The 21,975-nt window shown below is 35.8% G+C and overlaps 1 protein-coding gene across 2 annotated transcripts in view; it reads left to right on the forward strand.

Moving 5' to 3' along the window:
* The window catches only part of SACS (sacsin molecular chaperone), a 61,896-nt gene extending 42,602 nt beyond the window's left edge, over positions 1–19,294 (forward strand). The window contains exons 9-10 of one of the 2 annotated variants that reach the window (XM_017831587.1): positions 1,815–1,906; positions 5,197–19,294. In XM_017831587.1, coding sequence (XP_017687076.1) covers positions 1,815–1,906; positions 5,197–16,733 — 11,629 coding nt within the window. In that variant the 3' untranslated portion in view covers positions 16,734–19,294. The remainder of the gene's footprint in view (positions 1–1,814; positions 1,907–5,196) is intronic. The other variant, XM_017831588.1, reaches the window with a different exon arrangement.
* Positions 19,295–21,975: the final 2,681 nt, after the last annotated feature.

The following is a 21,975-nucleotide window of genomic DNA, read 5'->3' on the forward strand; positions in this document are numbered from 1 at the left end:
GCAGCTTGTCTTTCCATGTTGCTTGAGAGAAATTTGATTATTTTCAGGTCTGCTTCTGCTGTTTTTCTGCTATATTCTAAACAGAATCACAAAATGAGTAAGGTTGGAAGGGACCACAGTGGGTCATATGGTTCAGCCTCCCTTCTCAAGCAGGGCCATCCTTGAGCACATTGCACAGGATTGTGTCCAGATGGTTCTTGAATATCTCCAGTGAGGGAGACTCCACAACCTCTCTGGGCAATCTTATTGCAGTGCGTGGTCATCTGCACAGTAAAGAAGTTCTTCCTTATGTTTGGGTGGTACTGCCTGTGCATCAGTTTCTGCCTGTTGCATCTTGTCCTATTGCCTGTATCCTTGGCACCACCAAAAAGAGCCTAGGTCCATCCTCTTGGCATCCTCCCTTCAGATGCCTGTATACATTGTTGAGGTCTCCTCTCAGTTGTCTTTTCTTAAGACTAAGCAGGCCCAGCTCCCTCAACCTGTCCTTTTCAGAGAGATGCTTCTGTCTCTTAATCATCTTGTTGCCCTCTGCTGGACTTGCTCCAGAAGCTCCATAGTCTTAAACTCATAATCATAACCCCACAATCTTTCTTGCTCTGAACAATTCAGGTTATTTGTCAGGGGATTAAATCTACTCAGAGCCTGTGATTCTAGTGCCTTTCAAAAAAAAAATAATTCTCTAGCATCCGTTGTGAGATGATTTATCTTTTGGTGTTCTTTCACTTTGTTACTCCTTCCAGAAGTTAAGCTAGTATAAACATACCCATAATGAGACTAACAGTTTGGAGCCCTGCTTCAGACTAGTCATAAAATACTTTTTTTTGAAACTTGAATGATACCAGTATTTCTTATTCAGTTCATGTTATGTTGGTAATGGACTTGATTTGATTAGTAATGGAAAACTGATAAAAAAAGCATGTTATACCAGGCATAAATCTCCTTGCTAGCTATGATAAAACAGAAATTTGAAACAGTAATGCTTTATTTGCCTCTAATCTTGTTTACATTAACTATCTTTAATTCTAATGTTTTTAAGTATGATATATTTCTTATGTTAGATGTTTTAAAGCACTTTCAATTTAGGAGATTGGCTCTTTGCTTATTTAAATTTGGAGCCTGCTAAGAAGGTGAAATAAGCTCTTATGAATTTCTTTCTGTTAACACTGTGGAAGAACAAGATTCTGTGTTTGTCTGTGTCTAACGAACATATCTGCTGTCAGAATTAAACTGGATATTTATTTTTGACTTCAGGAATACCAAAGCACTAAAAACCTATTTAGTTTTAAGTGCTAAAGTGATGGAAGAGCAGGATGAGACTGACTCTTGGCACAATAATTTTAACTATTGACTGCAGATCTTTTGAAATCCACATATCTGTGTGAAATCCTAGAATTATGTTTTGCATTTTTTGTATAGTTTCAAACAGAATTTCTAAGAGACATAGAATGGTAGGTGCTATTTTAGCTTTTCTTGTTTTGTTATTAGAATACAAATGGGTGAAAATAGTTTTCCAATCCCAGTTTTTCTATGAAAAGAAAACTTACTTAGACTTGGTTTGAAAAGAAGAGTAATTGGAAAGATTAGTTTCTTACGACTCTCTGCTTCTAAATGTATGATTTTTTCATTTGTCAGAAAACACCTAGTGAGAGCTCTATTCTGTGTAAGTGATTGCTTTGCATGTTCCTGTTCTACCATGGTGATTCCCGTGCTGGTAATGTCTATGCAGTGACATAAATAAATGATGCCTTGCTAAAATGTGGGGGGTCTTTTTTTTTTTTCTTTTTCTTTTTTTTTTTTTCCCCATGATGTGCTAGATCACTCTTTCCTGGCCTGGAGGGAAGGTTACTCTCTGATGACCTGAAGCCTGAAGTTCTCGCTGCTTTGAAAGAAGCTGCCAAAAGCCGGGGTAAGGTGGCTTTTGTATTCTCTTCTAGTGAAACAGATTTCTAATGATTGAACAGACTAGCTCTACCCCCAAGTTTAAAGTAATGTCTCTTTTGAAATTGATTTCCCATAAATAAGTTAGTCATCTAAAAAAAATTTAAGATACGATAGACTGTATTGTTTGAGTTGGAAATGACACAAATGAAAATTATAAATGAACAAAAGGGCAAAGGAAGAAGAATGAAAATTTACAATAAAATAATAGATACTCATTTAGTAAAGCATGTGTTCAAGGATTAATAATTTTATTTAAATAGTATTCTTCCACTTAAGACAGTCTTAATTCTTTTTTGTATTTGTAGTATTTGCCTTTGCAATGTGTTTCCTGAGTCTTAATTCATAGTTTATGGTTGTGTCAATGTGCAGCTACTGAAATGCTTCCAATCATGATCAAAAGACTTGGTGAACCAGTTTGCTGCATCTATAGATAAGATGCCTCTCTATTTAACTGCCCACATAGTTAAATTTTTTTGGCATCCATTCTACTCAGTTTGTCTGCATTTACCTTTTCACTCTTGTGATTCATTATGCACTGGATTGGTAAATTTGAAGCCTGAGTCTCAGAAGTCCTTTCACGTAAACACAATTTGCAAACCAAGTTACTCCTCAGCCTATTTTTAAATAATATTAGTATATGATGAGCTATTCTTCAGTGTCTAGAAAATGTGCTTTTCAGGAAAAGATTCTTGTCTTTGGGTTTTTGGTTTTTTTTTCATTGCTTGATTCTTCAGAATTATTTTTTAGACTGAAGACATTAGAACTAGACACAGAATACTGTAATTCATTGTCTTAATTTGCTTTTCATGATAACTTTTATCATGGTCTTCAGTCATTCAGTCTCTATTTCTTCTGTCTGTGTTCTGACCTTTTTTCCCCTTCAATTCTTTATATGTTTTCTGTTTATCATTCTTCCTGTTCACTTGTAAACCTCCTCCTTTTTCCATGTTTTGATCATTCCTTCATTATCAAAAGTAATAGAAAAATAAGGTAATTCTGAGGCAAGACAATAAATTTTTCAAGTATGGCAAAGATTCTGTGAAAAAATTAAAGGGATTGAGAGTGACTTGTTGCATAGATTAAAATGTGTAAATATGTAAAAAAATATAAAATGTATAGAAGATATGAAATTGATGCTGCGACTTTTATTGAATATGGAAGACAACAAGTCTGAAACTATTGTAAAGAAAAATTTCTTTTAAAAAGCAGAATTGCTTGAATACATCTTAAACAGAAAAAGCAGAGGTGACAGAAATAAAAAAACCCCTATTAAACCAATTCCTTGCTGAGTTCTTCTAGGACATTCCTCCACTTCCAGGCTTGGTCTCAGAGTTGCAATGAAGTCTGTCAGTTACTGGGAAGATTTTTGGTCACATTTAAGGTCTTGCTTTTGTCTCTCCTTTCCTCTGGCAGATTCTTTGAATGACATTTTTCTAGGGACTTGTTTTTGGTAGTATGCCTGTCATTGATTGGAAGATCATATTTTGTAAATAAATATGGCAGTTATTCTTCTAAATCTTCTAGAAATTCTTAAATACATTTAGTTAATCCTTCTTGAGATTGTAGTGGCCTACTTTTCTCTTCATTCTATGTCCTCCTAAATTATTCTTCATTCTGTTATTTTGCATAATTGTGACGTACAACTGCACTGCCATAGAAGTTGTCTGTTGCAAATAATAAGTATTTTAAGATCACATGTGTAGTTTTTAAAACAGTAATTTAAACTTCTCAAATAAAGGGATTTAGGGTTAGCTTTTAAGTAGATTCTTATTTTTAATCTGTGTACTGTATTCTTCTAGTTAATAACTGTTCGTATTTAGTGTGTTAATGTGTAGCTCACAGGATGTTTTCTAAAATGGATTTGATTATATTCTAGCCCAACAGCTTCTCTGGGGATTTTCAGGTATGGTTATTAACTGAAGATGTATTGGTTTGGATTGAAGCTTGATATTTGTGTGAATTTGGTGATTAGCTATTCTCGTTACCCCAACTTTCTTGTATACAAAACTTATCAAATAGAGCTGCCAAGAGATAGCAACCAAAGATAATTATAAAAAGAGTTCTAAATAAAGTGGAGGGGAAAATGCATATTGATGCAGAAAACATTATAGTTATGTTACATGGAAGTTACCAATGTTTTCATTGGTTTATTTATATATTTCTTTTAATAAATTCATATGCAGGAAGATTTCCAGTATTTTGAGATCACATGTGTAGTTTTTAAAACAGTATTGTAAACTTCTCAAATAAAGGGATTTAGGTTTAGCTTTTAAGTAGATACTTATCTTCGCTTCTGCAAGTTTTTCTCACTTTGACAGGACTGATGTGTTGCCTGTGTTTTCTGTTCAATAGAACTAACAGAACCCATAGCTCTGTAGGCATGAAGTAAAAGGAAAAAATATTTTTCTGAAGGATGTCTATAATTGATCTTAATCTTTATTTGGACTGTTGCTTTTAAGGAAATGGCAGTGTTATCTAGATGGACAAAATCTGACATTCAAATAGATGTCTTGCTTCCGTTTCTGTCATTGTTTCTGATGTTGTTGGGAGGTAGTGGTACTTTTATATCCTGTGCTATTTTCTTACCCCCTGAAGTCCTGTAGTTTTTAAGTATAAGCTGTTCTAATGGTGATTAAGACAGGAGTGTAAAGATGTATTTCTTTTAGTGAGGACTTCGATAATAAGAATAAAAGCTTATACATCTAGACTTAGTTTCAGCACTTCCTGCACAACTGAGTCTAGGTTCTTGTAAGTTTTAGTGTAAGACCAGCTGCACTTGAGCCAGTCTTTGCTATATCTAATAAATAATCTTTCAAATCTATTCAAACATTTACAATTAGAGACAAATAATGTTTTTTTTTACCACTAGGCAAATAAGTAGTGTAAAAACATCAACCAAACAAAAAAATGTTTGAAGTTTCAACTTCAGTACTAAATCTCTAGTTGCTATGTATGCCTGAAAACTCTTGTGTTAAACTAACAAATGTAACAACATACTGATAATTTTCAATTTTTTAAATATTTTTATACTAATATGGAATGTATTTGCTTTTAATTAACTCCTGAAAGCAAAGGAAGCTGGTATTTGCAGTCCTATTTAACAAACAGGGTTTTTTCCACAAAAAGGCAGGGCATGAGAGTTTTTTAGATTTTTTTCTTCTACTTATTTTCCTTTTTCTTCTTTCCCCTGAAGCACTTTGTTATGTAACTCTGCTTTGTGATTTTCACAGCTTTGCCCTTTTGCTATATTTTCAGGGAGGCCATGCACTCAGCTGCAGCTTCTGAACCCAGAGAGATTTGCCCGGCTCATTAAAGAAGTTATGAATAGTGTGTGGCCTGGGAGAGATGTGGTGGTACAGTGGTATCCAGGTTTGGAAGGAAAAAAGCACCCATCAGTTTCCTGGCTTAAGATGGTCTGGAAGAATCTATATATACATTTTCCTGATGACTTGAGTGTGTTTGATGAAATGCCGCTTATCCCCACGACGCTGCTGGAGGAAAATCAAACATCAGTGGAACTGGTTAGATTTAGGAATCCATCACCTATTGTTCTGGAAGACGAATCTGAGACTCAGCTCCCAGAATATTTAGCTGATATTATTCAGAAAGTTGGTGGAGTTGTACTTAAGAAACTGGATATTTCTATCCAACATCCACTTATAAAAAAATATGTGCATCCACCATTGCCAAGTGCTGTTTTACAAATAATGGAAAAAATGTCCTTACAGAAACTATGCAATCAGGTTGCGTCATTCCCCCCAGCACATAAAGATGCTCTTAGGGCATTCTTAGCTAGTTTAACGGATGCAAGTGAAAAAGAGAAAAGAATTATTCAGGAATTGGTAATATTTAAAAAAATCGAGAAATCATCTGATGAAAGTGTCCCCGTTTTTACAGGACTGAAAGGTAGTAAGGTATTGCACCACACTGCCAAAATTCCTCCTGGTCTAAGATTTTCTGTTCCAATAATTGACAGCAGTGATGAAGCAACTATTCGCTTAGCTAATCTACTGAAAATAGAACAGCTAAAAAGCACAGATTGCTTGAAGTTTGTTATAGAAGACATAAGAAGCGATTTTTATTCATATGATGAAACAACACAGATAATGCAATGGGTTCTTGAAAATCTGACTTTTCTTAAAAATGAGAGTACAGATGTGATAGATTGGCTGACACCACTAAAGTTTATTAAGATTTCACCAGAAAAGATCATGTCAGCAAACGAACTTTTTGATCCTGAGGTAGAACTTCTGCAACATTTGTTTTATGCTGAGGAGGAAATTTGCTTCCCCCCTGTTATTTTTACATCATCAGATATTCTTCATTCACTGAGACAAATAGGCTTAAAAAATGAAGCCAATCTTGAGGAAAGTGATATATTGAGAGTGGCAAAAAAAATTGAAAATTTGCATGCTGACTCTAACACCAATCATGATTTACTGTTAAGAAAAGCTAAAACTCTCTTGATGATTTTGAACAAAAACCATATGCTGCTTCACTCATCTGAAACAAAAGCTGCAATGAAAAAGATAAAATGGATTCCTGCATGTAAGGAAAGGCCTCCAAATTATCCCGGATCCTTAGTTTGGAAAGGAGATCAATGTAATCTCTGTTCACCACCAGAAATGTGTGATCTATCGCACGCCATTTTAGTTGGTTCCTCAGTTCCTCTTGTGGAAAATGTACTGTTGGATATAGAAAAAGCACTTGGCATCCCCACCAAGCCCAGCATAAAAGCAGTCTTGAAACATTTCAAGGTGGTTGTTGATTGGCATGGTTCTAAAACCTTCAGTGATGAGGACTATTATCAATTTCAACATATCTTGCTTGAGATTTATGGATTTATGCATGATCATCTAGAAGAAGGCAAAGAAGCTTTTAAAGCCCTGAAATTTCCCTGGGTTTGGACAGGTAAAACCTTTTGTTCTCTCACACAAGCAGTAATAAAGTCAGTTCCTGATCTTGATCTCCAACCCTATCTACATTATGTGCCAAAAACTATGGCAAAGTTTCACCAGTTGTTTAAATGTTGTGGTTCAATTGAGGAGTTAACCCCAGACCATGTTTCTATGGTCATTCAGAAAATATATCTAAAGAGTGAGCAGTCTCTCTCAGAGCAAGAGAGTAAGCAAAGTCTTCACATTATGTTGAGCATCATAAGATGGCTGTATAGCAATCAGATTCCTGCAAGTCTGCACACACCCATGCCGCTATACAGTGGCAAACTTCCTTATAAACTTGCAATGAGGCCAATTCATGAGTGCTGTTACTGTGACATCAAAGTTGATGACTTAAATGATTTACTTGAAGATTCTGTTGAACCAATAATTTTGGTGCATGAAGACATACCGATGAAAACCGCGGAGTGGTTAAATGTCCCATGCCTTAGCACAAGACTGATTAATCCAGAGAATATGGGATTTGAGCAGTCTGGGCAAAGAGAGCCTCTGACTGTAAGAATTAAAAACATTTTGGAAGAATACCCTTCCATTTCAGATATCTTTAAAGAACTTCTTCAAAATGCTGATGATGCTAATGCAACTGAATGTAATTTCCTGATTGACATGAGACGAAATATGGATATAAGGGAGAACCTTCTGGATCCAGGAATGGCAGCATGTCATGGTCCAGCTTTGTGGTCATTCAATAATTCTGAGTTTTCCGACTCTGATTTCCTAAATATAACTCGATTAGGAGAGTCTTTAAAAAGGAGTGAAGTTGACAAAGTAGGAAAATTTGGACTGGGATTCAATTCTGTTTATCATATCACTGATGTTCCTATTATTTTGAGCCGTGAGTTCATGATTATGTTTGATCCAAATGTCAACCATATAAGTAAGCACATCAGAGATAAATCTAACCCAGGGATCAAAATCAATTGGAGTAAACAACAGAAAAGACTGCGAAAATTTCCAAATCAGTTTAAGCCATTTATAGGAGTTTTTGGTTGCCAGCTACCACTGACAGTAGAATCTCCCTACAGCTACAAAGGAACACTTTTCAGGCTGTCCTTTAGGACTCAGCAGGAAGCTAAAGTGAGTGAAGTGAGCAGTACATCTTACAATACAGCAGACATTTACTCTCTTGTGGATGAATTTAGCATTTGTGGTCATAGACTGATAATATTTGCTCAGAGTGTAAACTCAATGGTTTTGAAATACTTGAAAATTGAAGCAGATGATCCTGGCGTGGCACAAGATGTTGTCACGATCAGAAAAAATCTGTGTTCTTCTAAAGCCTTGACTGCACCAAATGTAAGTGTTTTAAAGGAAGCGGCTAAACTCATGAAGGTCTGCAGCAGTAGTAACAAAAAGCTTCCCACTGAAACACCAAAGTCGTCATGTATCTTACAGATAGTAGTAGAAGAATTTCATCATGTATTTAGGCGGATTGCTGATTTACAGTCTCCACTTTTCAGAGGTACTGAAGATGATCCAGCTTCTTTCTTTGAGATGGCTAAATCAGGACAGATGAAAAGATCAGCTGATGAATTGCCGCAGAAAACAGTAGATTCAACAACATGGCTTATATGTTCTTGCATGGATGTTGGAGATGCTTTGAAATTTTCTTTACATGAAAGTGGACGAAGACTAGGTCTGGTTCCCTGTGGTGGAGTAGGAGTGTTGCTGTCTGAAACCCAGGATCAAAAGTGGATTGTGAAACCTAATTGCAACACGATAGGAGAAGTATTCTGCTATTTACCTCTGCGAATAAAAACAGGCTTACCTCTGCATATAAATGGCTGCTTTGCAGTTACTTCAAATCGGAAAGGAAGATGGAATACAGTATTCATGAGGCATGTTATTGTAAAAGCCTACATAGAAGCCCTTTGTGTTTTACGTGACATGGCAATCAATGGTGAGCTAGTTGACTACAGTTACTGTGCAGTCTGGCCAGATCCTGATTCAGTTCATGATGATTTTTCTGTTATTTGTCAAGGATTTTATGAAGACATAGCTCATATGAAAAGCAAAGAAGGGATTAAAGTGTTTTCTGATGGTTTGTCTTGGGTTTCCATGAAGAATGTAAGGTTTTTAGATGACTCTATACTGAAGCGGCCAGATGTTGGGCCGTCAGCCTTTAAGATCTTTCTGAAGTACCTTAAAAAAACTGGTTCCAAAAATCTGTGTGCCGTAGATCTCCCATCCTGGGTAAAGACAGGATTTGAAGAAGCAGGATGCAAATACATATTATCGGAGAACACCTTCACTGAGAAACAGTTCTTTTCTGAGGTATTTTTCCCTAATGTTCAGGAGATTGATGCAGAGCTGCGTGATCCTTTGATGTGTTACGTTCTCAATGAAAAAGTTGAGGAGTTCTCAGGAATTCTTCGTGCTACTCCATGTATTCCCTGTTCATTGGATGGACATTCATTAGTTACACCATCAAGACTGATCCATCCTGAAGGAAGAGTTGCAAAGTTGTATGATGCTGAAGATGGAAGATTTCCTTATGGTACCACTCAGGATTATCTTAACCCTGTTATTTTGGTTAAACTAGTTCAGTTGGGAATGGCTAAAGATGATATTTTATGGGAAGATCTGATAGAACGTGCAGAGTCTGTAGCTGAAATTAACAAGACTGATCATGCTGCAGCTTGTCTCAGAAGCAGTACTATATTGAGTCTTATTGATGAAAAACTAAAATCTAGAGATCCTAGAGCTAAAGAATTTGCTGCAAAATGTCAAACCATTCCTTTCCTTCCTTTCCTTAGCAAACCAGCAGGTTTCTCACTGCACTGGAAAGGCAGTGATTTTCAACCTGAAGCGATGTTTTCAGCAACTGATCTTTTCACTGCTGATCATCAAGATATAGTTTGCCTCACACAACCAATTCTTAATGAAAATTCCCACTCTTTTAAAGGCTGTGGTGCTTTGTCATTAGCTGTCAAAGAATATTTGGGTTTACTGAAGAAACCACCTGTTAATTTAGTCATAAATCAGTTAGAAGAAGTTGCAAAGTCATTTGATGGAATCACATTGTATCAAGAAAATATCACTAATGCTTGTTACAAATATCTACATGAAGCAATGTTAGAGAGCGAATCAACAAAAGCCATGATAATTGAACAGCTGACAAACTGTAGCTTTATTTTGGTTGAGAATGTGTATGCTGATCCAAAAAAAGTGTCTTTTCATTTGAATTTTGAAGCAGCACCCTATCTCTATCAGTTGCCTAACAAATATAAAAATAGTTTCCGTGAGCTGTTTGAAAGTGTGGGTGTCAGACAGGCTTTTACAGTTGAAGATTTTGCTGCAGTTCTGGAATTCATAAATCAGGAAAGAGGGACCAAACAACTAACCGAAGACAACTTTCAGCTCTGTAGGAGAATAATTAGTGAAGGAATATGGGGCCTCATTAGAGAGAAGAAGCAGGAATTTTGTGAGAAAAAGTATGGTGATATTTTGTTGCCAGATACTCATCTTGCACTTCTGCCTGCAAAATCTTTGTGTTACAATGACTGTCCATGGATTAAAGTTAAAGACACAACTGTTAAGTATTGTCATGGCGATATTCCAAGAGAAGTTGCAGTGAAGCTTGGAGCAATACCAAAACGCCATAAAGCTTTAGAAAGATACGCATCAAATATCTGTTTTACTACCCTTGGAACAGAATTTGGCCAGAAAGAAAAATTGACAAGTAGAATTAAAAGCATTCTGAATGCATACCCTTCAGAAAAAGAAATGCTGAAAGAGCTTCTTCAGAATGCAGATGATGCAAAAGCTACAGAGATCTGTTTTGTGTTTGATCCTAGACAGCATCCAGCCGATAGAATATTTGATGAGAAATGGGCACCACTTCAAGGACCAGCACTGTGTGTTTACAACAATCAGCCTTTTACAGAAGATGATATTCGGGGAATTCAGAACCTTGGAAAAGGTACAAAAGTAGGAAATCCCTGTAAAACTGGACAATATGGTATAGGTTTCAATTCTGTTTACCATATTACTGATTGCCCGTCTTTCCTGTCTGGCAATGATATACTTTGTATTTTTGATCCTCATGCAAGATATGCACCTGGTTCAACATCAACAAGTCCTGGCCGCATGTTTAGAGATTTAGATGCAGATTTCAGAACACAGTTCTCAGATGTACTGGACCTCTACTTAGGAGATCACTTTAAACTGGATAATTGTACGATGTTTAGGTTTCCTCTTCGAAATGGAGAAATGGCGAAAGTATCAGAAATTTCCTCAGTTCCATGCTCAGATAGAATGGTCCAAAATCTTTTAGATAAGCTGCGTACAGATGGAGCAGAACTCTTAATGTTTTTGAACCATATGGAAAAAATTTCTATTTGTGAGATAGAAAAAACAACAGGAGCACTGAATGTGCTTTATTCTGTACAAGGCAAAATCACTGATGGAGACAGACTGAAACGAAAGCAATTCCATGCATCTGTGATCGACAGTGTAACTAAGAAAAAGCAGCTAAGTGAAATACCTGTGCAACAGATTACTTACACAATGGATACTGAAGACTCTGAAGGAAATCTTACAACTTGGTTAATTTGTAACAGGTCAGGCTTTTCCGCCATGGAAAAGGTATCCAAAAGTGTAGTTTCAGCCCACAAGAATGAGGATATTACTCTTTTTCCTCGTGGTGGAGTAGCAGCTTGCATTACTCATAATTACAAAAAACCCCATAGAGCATTCTGTTTCTTACCTTTATCATTAGAAACTGGATTACCTTTTCATGTGAATGGACACTTCGCTCTGGATTCTGCAAGAAGAAACTTGTGGCGTGATGATAATGGTGTTGGAGTAAGAAGTGACTGGAATAGTAGTCTAATGACAGCACTGATAGCACCGGCCTATGTTGAACTGCTGATTCAGCTGAAGAAACGGTATTTTCCAGGTACCGATCCTACAGTATCAGTGCTGCAAAACACACCTATTCATGCTGTGAAAGACACTTTAAAAAAGTTTTTATCCTTTTTTCCAGTTAATAGACTTGATATTCAGCCAGATTGGTATTGTTTAGTGAAAGCAGTTTACAGTTGCATTTATGAAGATTTGAAGCGTCTTTTACCTGTTATGAGAGCTCCAAATGTTGATGGTTCTGATTTGCATTCTGCTGTTATCATCACATGGGTTAACATGTCTACTGCGAACAAAGGCAGGCCATTCTTTGACAATTTGCTACAAGATGAATTGCAGAACCTCAAAAATACAGAATACAACATCACAACACGGAAGACAGTGGCTGAAAATGTTTATAGACTCAAGCATCTACTCTTAGAAATTGGATTTAATTTGGTATATAACTGTGATGAGACTGCAAATCTTTACCACTGTTTGGTAGATGCAGATATTCCTGTCACCTATGTGACACCTGCTGATGTCCGATTATTTTTGATGACATTTTCTTTTCCAGACTCTAACTGCCACATTGGAAAGTTACCCTGTCGTCTTCAGCAGACAAATTTGAAACTCTTCCATAGTCTAAAACTCCTGGTCGACTACTGTTTTAAAGATACAGAAGAAAATGAAATCCAAATTGAGGGTTTGCCGCTCCTTCTTACGCTTGACAACGTTTTGCAAGTTTTTGATTCAAAGCGACCAAAGTTCTTGACAACATACCATGAACTGATTCCGTCTCGCAAGGATCTCTTTATGAACACATTGTATTTGAGATACAACAATATTCTGCTTAGCAGTGAAGTAGCAAAAGTCTTTGATATCAGAAGTTTTGCTGAATTGTTATCATCTGTGTTGCCTAGAGAATATAAAACTAGAAATTGTATGAAGTGGAAGGAAAACTTTGCTAGTGAATCTTGGCTTAAAAGTGCCTGGCATTTTATCAGTGAGTCTATAAATATTAAGGAAGAGCAAGAAGATATGCAAGCAAAATTCGACAATGTTGTTGACACTCTGAAGGACTGGACTTTGCTCCCAGGTGTAAAGTTTACTGTCTCAGCCAATCACCTTGTTGTACCAGAGTGTGATGTTTTACTGCCTCTCAGCATTATGCACATAGCTGTTTTTCCAAATGCTCAAAGTGATAAAGTCTTCCATGCTTTGATGAAAACAGGCTGTATTCAGCTGGCATTGAACAAAATTTGCTCTAAAGACAGTGCTTTAGTGCCTTTGTTGTCAGGACGTACGGCAAATATAGATAATCCTTCAAGCATTCTGAAAGCCATACAATATATGGTACAGACATCAACTTTTAAGACTGAAAAGTTAGTAGAAAGTGACTTCGAGGCTCTTTTAATGTACTTCAATTGCAACTTATGTCATTTGACATCTCAGGATGACATTAAAATTTTAAAGTCTCTTCCATGTTACAAATCCATTAGTGGTCGATACATCAGCATTTCGAAATATGGGACGTGTTATGTCCTCACAAAAAGCATCCCATCAGTAGAAGTAGATAGATGGACACAGTCAACTTCATCAGCTTTTCTTGAAGAGAAAGTTCATTTGAAAGATTTGTATACTATGCTTGGCTGTGTCTCTGTGGATGATCTTGAAGTGTACTTGAAACATCTTTTGCCAAAAATTGAAAGTCTGTCTTATGATGCAAAATTAGAACATTTGATCTACTTAAAGAATAGGCTAACTAGCATTGAAGAAGCCTCAGAAATGAAAGAACAGCTGTTTGAAAAGCTTGAAAGCATTTTGATCATTCATGATGCAAGCAATAGGTTAAAGCCTGCAAAATATTTTTATGACAGGACTGTAAAAGTCTTTGAAGTTATGCTTCCTGAAAAATTCTTTATACCTCAAGATTTTTTTAAGAAGCTAGAGCAACTTACAAAACCAAAAAATCAAGCTGGATTCCTTCCATCATGGGTAACTTTTCTACGACATATTGGATTGAAATTCATCATTTCACAGCAGCAGTTACTACAGTTTGCTAAGGAAATCAGCATGCGAGCAAATACAGAAAACTGGTCTAAAGAAACGCTACAGAATACTGTCGATGTCCTCCTTCATCACATATTCCAAGAAAGAACTGACCTTTTCTCAGGAAATTTTCTGAAAGAATTGTCATTAATTCCTTTTCTGTGCCCTGAACGAGCTCCAGCAGAATTTGTTAGATTTCATCCCCAGTATCAAGAAGTTAATGGGACACTTCCTCTTATACGATTCAATGGGGCACAGGTGAATCCTAAATTCAAGCAGACTGATGTGTTGCAGTTGCTGTGGACGTCGTGTCCCATTCTTCCTGAGAAAGCAACACCTTTAAGCATCAAAGAGCAAGAGGGAAGTAGTCTTGGTGCACAAGAACAACTTGAGCAAGTTTTAACCATGCTGAATGTTAATTTGGACCCTCCTCTGGACAAAGTTATCAATAACTGCAGGAACATATGCAATATAACAACTTTGGATGAGGACATGGTGAAAACTAGGGCCAAGGTCCTAAGAAGCATTTATGAATTTCTTAGTACAGAGAAGAGGGAATTCCGCTTTCAGCTTCGAGGAGTTTCTTTTGTAATGGTGGAAGAAGGTTGGAAACTCCTTAAGCCTGAAGAGGTGGTAATAAACCTTGAGTATGAATCTGATTTTAAACCTTATCTTTACAAACTTCCTTTAGAACTTGGTACTTTCCATCAGTTATTTAAACATTTGGGCACTGAAGATATTATTTCAACAAAGCAGTATGTTGAAGTCCTAGGGCGCATATATAAGAGCTCAGAGGGAAAGCAATTGGATCCTAATGAAATGCGCACAGTTAAAAGAGTAGTTTCAGGCCTGTTCAAAAGTCTTCAGAATGATTCTGTAAAGGTTAGGAACGACCTTGAGAATATGAGGGATTTTGCCCTTTACCTTCCCAGTCAAGATGGTAGGTTGGTAAAGTCTAGTATCTTAGTTTTTGATGATGCACCCCACTACAAAAGCAGAATTCAAGGTAACATTGGTGTGCAGATGCTTGTTGACCTTAGCCAGTGTTACTTAGGCAAAGACCATGGTTTTCACACTAAATTGATAATGTTATTCCCTCAGAAATTGAGGCCTCGCTTACTTAGCAGTATTCTTGAAGAACAGTTGGATGAGGAGTCCCCCAAAATTTGTCAGTTTGGAGCATTATGTTCCTTGCAAGGAAGGTTACAGTTACTGTTGTCTTCAGAACAATTTATCACAGGACTCATTAGGATTATGAAGCATGAAAATGACAATGCTTTTCTAGCTAATGAAGAAAAAGCAATAAGACTTTGCAAAGCTTTGCGAGAAGGTTTGAAAGTTTCCTGTTTTGAGAAGTTGCAAACAACATTAAGAGTTAAAGGGTTTGCTCCTATTCCCCACAGCAAAAGTGAAACATTTGCTTTCTTGAAGAGATATGGAAACGCAGTAATATTGCTTTACATACAGCATTCAGACAGCAAAGACATAAATTTTCTCTTAGCATTAGCCATGACCTTAAAATCTGCAACCGACAACCTGATTTCTGATACCTCATATTTAATTGCCATGCTGGGTTGTAATGATATTTATCGGATCAGTGAGAAGCTTGACAGTTTAGGAGTGAAGTATGACTCTTCTGAGCCATCAAAACTTGAACTACCAACACCTGGCACTCCTATACCAGCTGAAATTCACTATACTCTTCTTATGGATCCAATGAATGTATTTTATCCTGGTGAATATGTTGGTTACCTTGTTGATTCTGAAGGTGGTGATATATATGGATCATATCAACCAACTTATACCTATGCAATCATTGTACAAGAAGTAGAAAGAGAAGATGATGAAAGTCCTAGTTTTCTAGGGAAGATTTACCAGATTGATATTGGATATAGCGAATATAAAATAGTGAGCTCTCTTGACTTGTACAAATTTTCCAGACCAGAGGAAAGTTCCCAAGGCAGGGATAGTACACCTTCTACCCCAACCAGTCCTACAGAATTTCCAGCACATGGACCAAGGGCAATTCCACCTCTCTTTGCTGGTAGAGAGAGCCACAAAACAATGTCCTCAAAACATCACTCCCCAAAAAAGATGAAGTCAAATTCATTGCCAGAAATATTAAGAGAAGTGACATCTGTGATTGAACAGGCTTGGAAGCTTCCAGAATCTGAAAGAAAGAAGATTATTAGGAGGCTGTATCTTAAATGGCATCCAGATAAAAATGCAGAGAATCTTGATATAGCTAATGAAGTTTTCAAACATTTACAGAATGAGATTAACAGGATGGAAAAACAGGCCTTCATGGATCAAAATATGGATAGAGCCTCAAGAAGACCATTTTCATCCTCTGCTTCTCGATTTCAGTCAGATAAATTTTCATTTCAGAGATTTTACACTTCATGGAATCAGGAAGCAACAAGCCACAAATCTGAAAGGCAACAGTATAAAGAAAAGTGTCCCTCTTCCACGGGGCCATCGTACTCGCAACGCTTTTTTGTCCCGCCTACGTTCAGGTCTGTTGGCAATCCTGTGGAGGCACGGCGATGGCTTAGGCAGGCCCGAGCTAACTTTTCAGCTGCACGAAATGACCTTCATAAAAACGCCAACGAATGGGTATGCTTTAAATGCTACCTTTCTACTAAACTAGCGTTGATTGCAGCTGACTACGCTGTGAAGGGCAAGTCAGACAAAGATGTAAAACCAGCAGCCCTTGCACAAAAAATAGAGGAGTACAGTCAGCAACTTGAAGGGCTTACAAATGACGTTCAGACATTGGAGGCTTATGGAGTAGATAGCTTAAAAACTAGGTATCCTGACTTGCTTCCTTTTCCACAGATTCCCAATGATAGGTTTACTTCAGAAGTTGCTATGAGAGTGATGGAATGTACTGCTTGTATCATAATAAAACTTGAAAACTTTATACAACAAAAAGTATAAATTATTTGAAGAGGTTAGGGAACTGTTTTGTCAAGAGCATAAGTGTTTCATGTGATGGGTTACAAATGCAATTGTACAGATCATGGATTGTCCAAGTAGTTACACGTTCCAAGCGGTTTAGAAGCGTAGTGCACAAAGGTGTATGGTACTGAAGTACCTAGAATTTAAATTTATTTAAACGGGATTTTTTTCTTAACTGAGCCTGCTGTTAAGCAAACTGTAAAACATGAATATTTTTTTTAGAATTTGCAAGGAATTTGAGCTGCAGAAATTAGCTGTATTGTACAACATTGTGATTAATTGGCATATTATTGAACTGCACTTTATATAACCAAAGCTGAGCTTTCTGTTAGATGAAGCCTGTAATTATAACTCCTTATTAGATTTATTTCATTTAATATAATGTTTCTGAAAGGCTAATGTCCGTTTTCAATGTATTAGTCTTAAGACTGGACATACAATGAAATGGGAGATTGGATGGAAGTTAAAATAACTTTGGAGGTATTGCTCCAAAGCATTTCTGTATTCTTTTGTGTTCTGTGGAAATTCATGCCACTCACAGTAATACCCTTATCAGCTGGATCTGATTATAAATTTGCTGCAGCATCACATTGTAAACGTTTAAAGGATAGTTTAGTACCGGTAAACTGGTACAGTTATTTTAATACTTGATTTAACATGCAATGTCATGTCATGCATTGATTGCATTTACCTTATTATAAAATAATGAAGTATTTAATTTACTTTCTTTTTTTTCCTAGAGCTTGTCATCTTTTGTTTAATGAAAAATGCATGTGGATGTTATAAAATCTGTGAACATTATTATATGGTGTTTTATGATTTCTTTGTTTTTTGAACACCAAAACTCAGTTTTCAGACGTCTAAATGCTTGAGTTTCTTTCCTCCCCCGTGTGTGTGCCTTTGTGTGTGTACATATATATATATTTTTCCACAAACAAACATTGATAATAGTACAACTCAGTAACCCATTTTTGGTGTACACAGAGCACTGTTTTTTGTTACATGTTTAAAGGTGCTGCAATGTAATGCTCTTTTTATTTTGTTATTCACTACAGCCCTAGAGAAACCTTATTTTTAGTTCACACTCTTTCTTTTATAGTTTGTAATACTTTTGGTAATGTCATGCAATATGGTCAACATTAGCTTTTTGTAAAAAAATTTAAAAAATAAATAATAGAAGGATAATGCTAAATGGAAGGATTTTTCTTTGCTGGATCAGCCACATTAAACATAAATGTTACACATTTTCAAGTGACATGCTATTACAGTTGTCTACTTGACAGCACAGTGAAACTGCAATTTAACTTAAAGAATACAAAGGAAAATAAAGAACAGCAAGCTTGCACAGCTGATACAGCTGTGATAGTGTTGTAATCTGAAAATAAAAAATCGTGATGAAGACTGCTTCAGTTTTGAGTAAATTATAAGGGCTCATTCTTGAACAAATGCGATGTTTGGAAAATGATACTGCTTCTGATTGTGGAGCCCCATTATTATTTCTGCTAATAAATATTAAGTGCCATAATTTTAATAAAGAAAAATGCAAACATATATTTCAGTCCGATGTGTCTTGGTTTTTATAAAATAGGCTAAATTTACCTATTATTTCAAGCTTTCTTTTCTATAGGTAAATACACAATCTCTTTTCAATTAATTCTAAATAATTGTACAAATATTAAAATACTATTGAAAAGGAAATGTGCTTTTTTCTTGCAATGAAAAATGTTTGCAATTTTCTCAAAGAAATTGTGCATTTTGCTGATTTTTTGCAATAAACAGCATGTAAATAAAACACAAGTCCTGGTGTGCCATGAAATAAATCAGTTTAGTTTTTTTCCATATGTTTTTAAAATAGATTCCTTTGTGGTTCTTGCTTTGTGCAATAAGTCAGATGAATAGCATTGAGGATAAGCAAAATACTTGAAAAGGAAACAGTTCTCACGGTTTTCATTTTAAATGGAGCTAAAACATAAGATAGCATGGCAGCATGCAAAAGAGTAACAGGAGCACTATGAACACTTCCCTGTTTTTAGGTGACCTTTTGAGAAAGAAATTTTTTTTAAGTATCTAACTGTGTTTTATAAGCAACTTATGTTGCCTTACCAGTATTATTTTTATGAACTGTTAAACTGGCTGTGAAGAATTACTAAACTATTTTGTTAAAATTTTTGTTTATTTTGTGTATATTGTTAAGTGCTGACACTGTGAGAAAGAAAATGGTCCCAGTTCTTAGGAAGATAATGATCTGAAGCAATTTTAAATATTGAACCAAGATGAGCAAGAAAACCTGAATGACACAGAAAAATTAATTTATTCTATTATAGAAGCTGGATAGAAACTAAAATTTACATACAGATGCAGAGAGGAAGGCAAAAGTGGTGTTTCAACTGGAAGTCTCTTAGTTTCTTTTCTTATTTGCTTAATTCACTGTAACAGCTAGCCTAAATAAAGAGGCCTTGTAAGACCAGGAAACCATATTGTGATAGAAACTGATTTCATAAGTGCCATTTAATTCTTGATTAAAAATAAAAATACATAAATAAAATGCTTAATTGTTGCTTCCTTTTAGCTCAGCTGGGAGACTTGGCAACATGAGTGAGTTGGGTGTGGAAGCTTAGAACAGTTAGATGTGATGATTCCTTAGTAAGGGTCTGTAGAAATAAATGTTAGCATATAGGTTTCACAAAAATATGTTTGACAAGTAATTCTGCACATTACACAAATTCACATTAGAGAAAATGTCTCTTTGTTCAGGTATATGTCCTGTCTTCCACAGGTACCAGCACTGTATCTAGGAAAAGGAGCTTCAGCAGTCTTGCCTCCCAGGATTATAGCTGAGAAGTTTAGCAAAAAAATCAGTAGTACAGGTGACTGATTTAACTATACATTTGGTAGCTGAAATCTAAGGAACTGCAGTTGTAAGAAGCCTTGACAGGCTTGTTACTAGCTTCCTGTGGAAGCTTTTTTTCCTCTCAAACAATGGCATACACAGCTGTTTTAAAAAGCACTGAACAATTGCCTCAGCAATTAGAGACAAGAAAAATAACTTTTTTTTCTTGTTAAGGAAATAGATTTTTGTGTATCTGACTACCGAAAGAAAAATAAATGATTTATTGTGTAAAAAAATGCAGTTTTGCATGATTTGTACTCATATCATTATCAGTAAAGTTACTGTGGTGATTTGGAAAATAGGATTTAAAAACTTACTATAAGGATTGCATTCACTTGGTACATGGGTTGTTTTAAACAAGGCTGTAATTAAATCTATTGTAATTGCTCCAATTAAAGTAGAGGGGGTAGTACTACCTTTGAGATTTTCTGTTGCTGGACCTGAACACTTGAGAAAGGTTGGATTGGTCTTATGGAACAAAGGCAGAAGTAATAGTTCAAAGATAATTAAACTTGACAGCCAAAGTAAATGTTTTCATTTGAAGACATACATTTTTGTCACATGAAGGGATTTGTCAATGAGTTTTTAATCAAAACTGTTTGGTTTGTTTTCTGGATGATTAGTTCAGTACCACTGGAGTAATTTTTTTGTTTACTTTTACATACTACTGATTAAGACAAAGAATTCTTGATGTCCAGTGAAACCTACTTGTAAAGCATTTTCTAAATTCTGCAAAGTACATTTTTAGTTTGGACCAAGATTTTTGTTCATATTTTTAAATACTGTACATTTCACATTCTTAGAGTCTTGGGAAGATAATTTTGTTTAAAAATGAAAACATTCATTTAAGCTGTGTTTCATTTGAACACAAAAGGAGAAGCAGACTTTTCAAAAGGTATAAAGTTTATTCAAGAACTCAGTTTTCAATTCTCGCAATTTTTTTTGCATAAAGCTATATAAAGATAGACAAGTGTAAACACTAAAGGACTGTAAAATGGAAACAAAAAGGATTGAGTTTGGGCAATCACCAATGAAGTTTTACTATAATTTTTCTGCTGTGTAACAATTGCAACCAGTTACAAGAATTGCTGTAAATAATTCTTTTTGAGGGAGTAAATATTTTTTTCCCTACCACAATAAGGTTCAATATGCTGGTAGTGATTTTTTCTCTTCTCCATTTGGGTAACACTTTTACAAATAAATTAGAGAACTGCATACTCACACTGCCCTGTGCCATAATTTTCTGTTAATCTGTAACTATTTACTGAAATTTGATTCAAATAGAAACAGTAATTTTTAAGTATTAAAGAGAAAGGGAAAGACATCCATGTGGAGATATCAGAAATGATAATTTAGTGATGGATGAGCTATATTGAGATTAACAATTGAGATTTTAGCATCACCTGATTACAGTGTAGTAATTTTAGTATAAATTTTGTTTTACCACTAACCACATCTAAAAGAAAAAAGATCCAAAAAATGTTCTTCAATGATAGGATGTTGCCATCCGTGCTTTAAAAAATGTACACAACTTCTATACTGCAACAATACTTCTGATATCAATGTTGTAGCATAATGATAAGAAGAATGAAATTTAAGCAATGAAAAGGGGCAAGTTGGTTATTTGGGTGATGGCAGCACTGACGGTATAGCTGCTTATTTTTCAATAATAATCAGAAGCCACCTGTGAACTGAGGCAAGTCCAGAAGGTTTATCTGTACAGGAAAGGTGGTAGTTATTGCAATGTCTAAAGGAAGTGCCATTAGTAGTGTTACCAGTCAGGGTAACACTACTGTCCGAGCTGTATACCTCAGTTCTGTAAAAACATTAACTAAAACAGCACAACATCAGTGTAAGAAGTTGCAACAGAAGTGGCTTCCATATACCCAGAAGTTAGAGGTTATTCTTGTGATACACGGAAAGCCTTAGTTCAATCCTTTGTTCTTTGTTAACTGGCAAATAACATTTGAAAATGTGCCTCCAAAACAAAAGCTTAAAATATAACATAAATATAACTTAAAGTGCTGTGCTTCTATTGCTGGCAGGATAGGCAGTTTGTAACTAATTTACAGTGATTAGATTAGGTGAATGATTAGTTTGATACTACATGGAAGTGGACATATGTTCTGTGGTGTCAGAAATTTGGGAAGGGTGACAATTCAAATGCCTTTAAAACTAGACAGTGACTGAAATCTCTAAGCACTTCCCAGTTTTGCTGTTAATACTACATCCATAAGAGACTGTTGACATTACAGCCCTCCAAGCTACTTCTTCTAGGAGGAATTTTTAGGAATATGGCACATGCAAAGGCATTTGCTGATCTTTATTTTA

This window comes from Lepidothrix coronata, unplaced genomic scaffold, assembly GCF_001604755.1.
Source record: "Lepidothrix coronata isolate B3197 unplaced genomic scaffold, Lepidothrix_coronata-1.0 Scaffold193, whole genome shotgun sequence".
Lineage (NCBI taxonomy): Eukaryota > Metazoa > Chordata > Aves > Passeriformes > Pipridae > Lepidothrix > Lepidothrix coronata.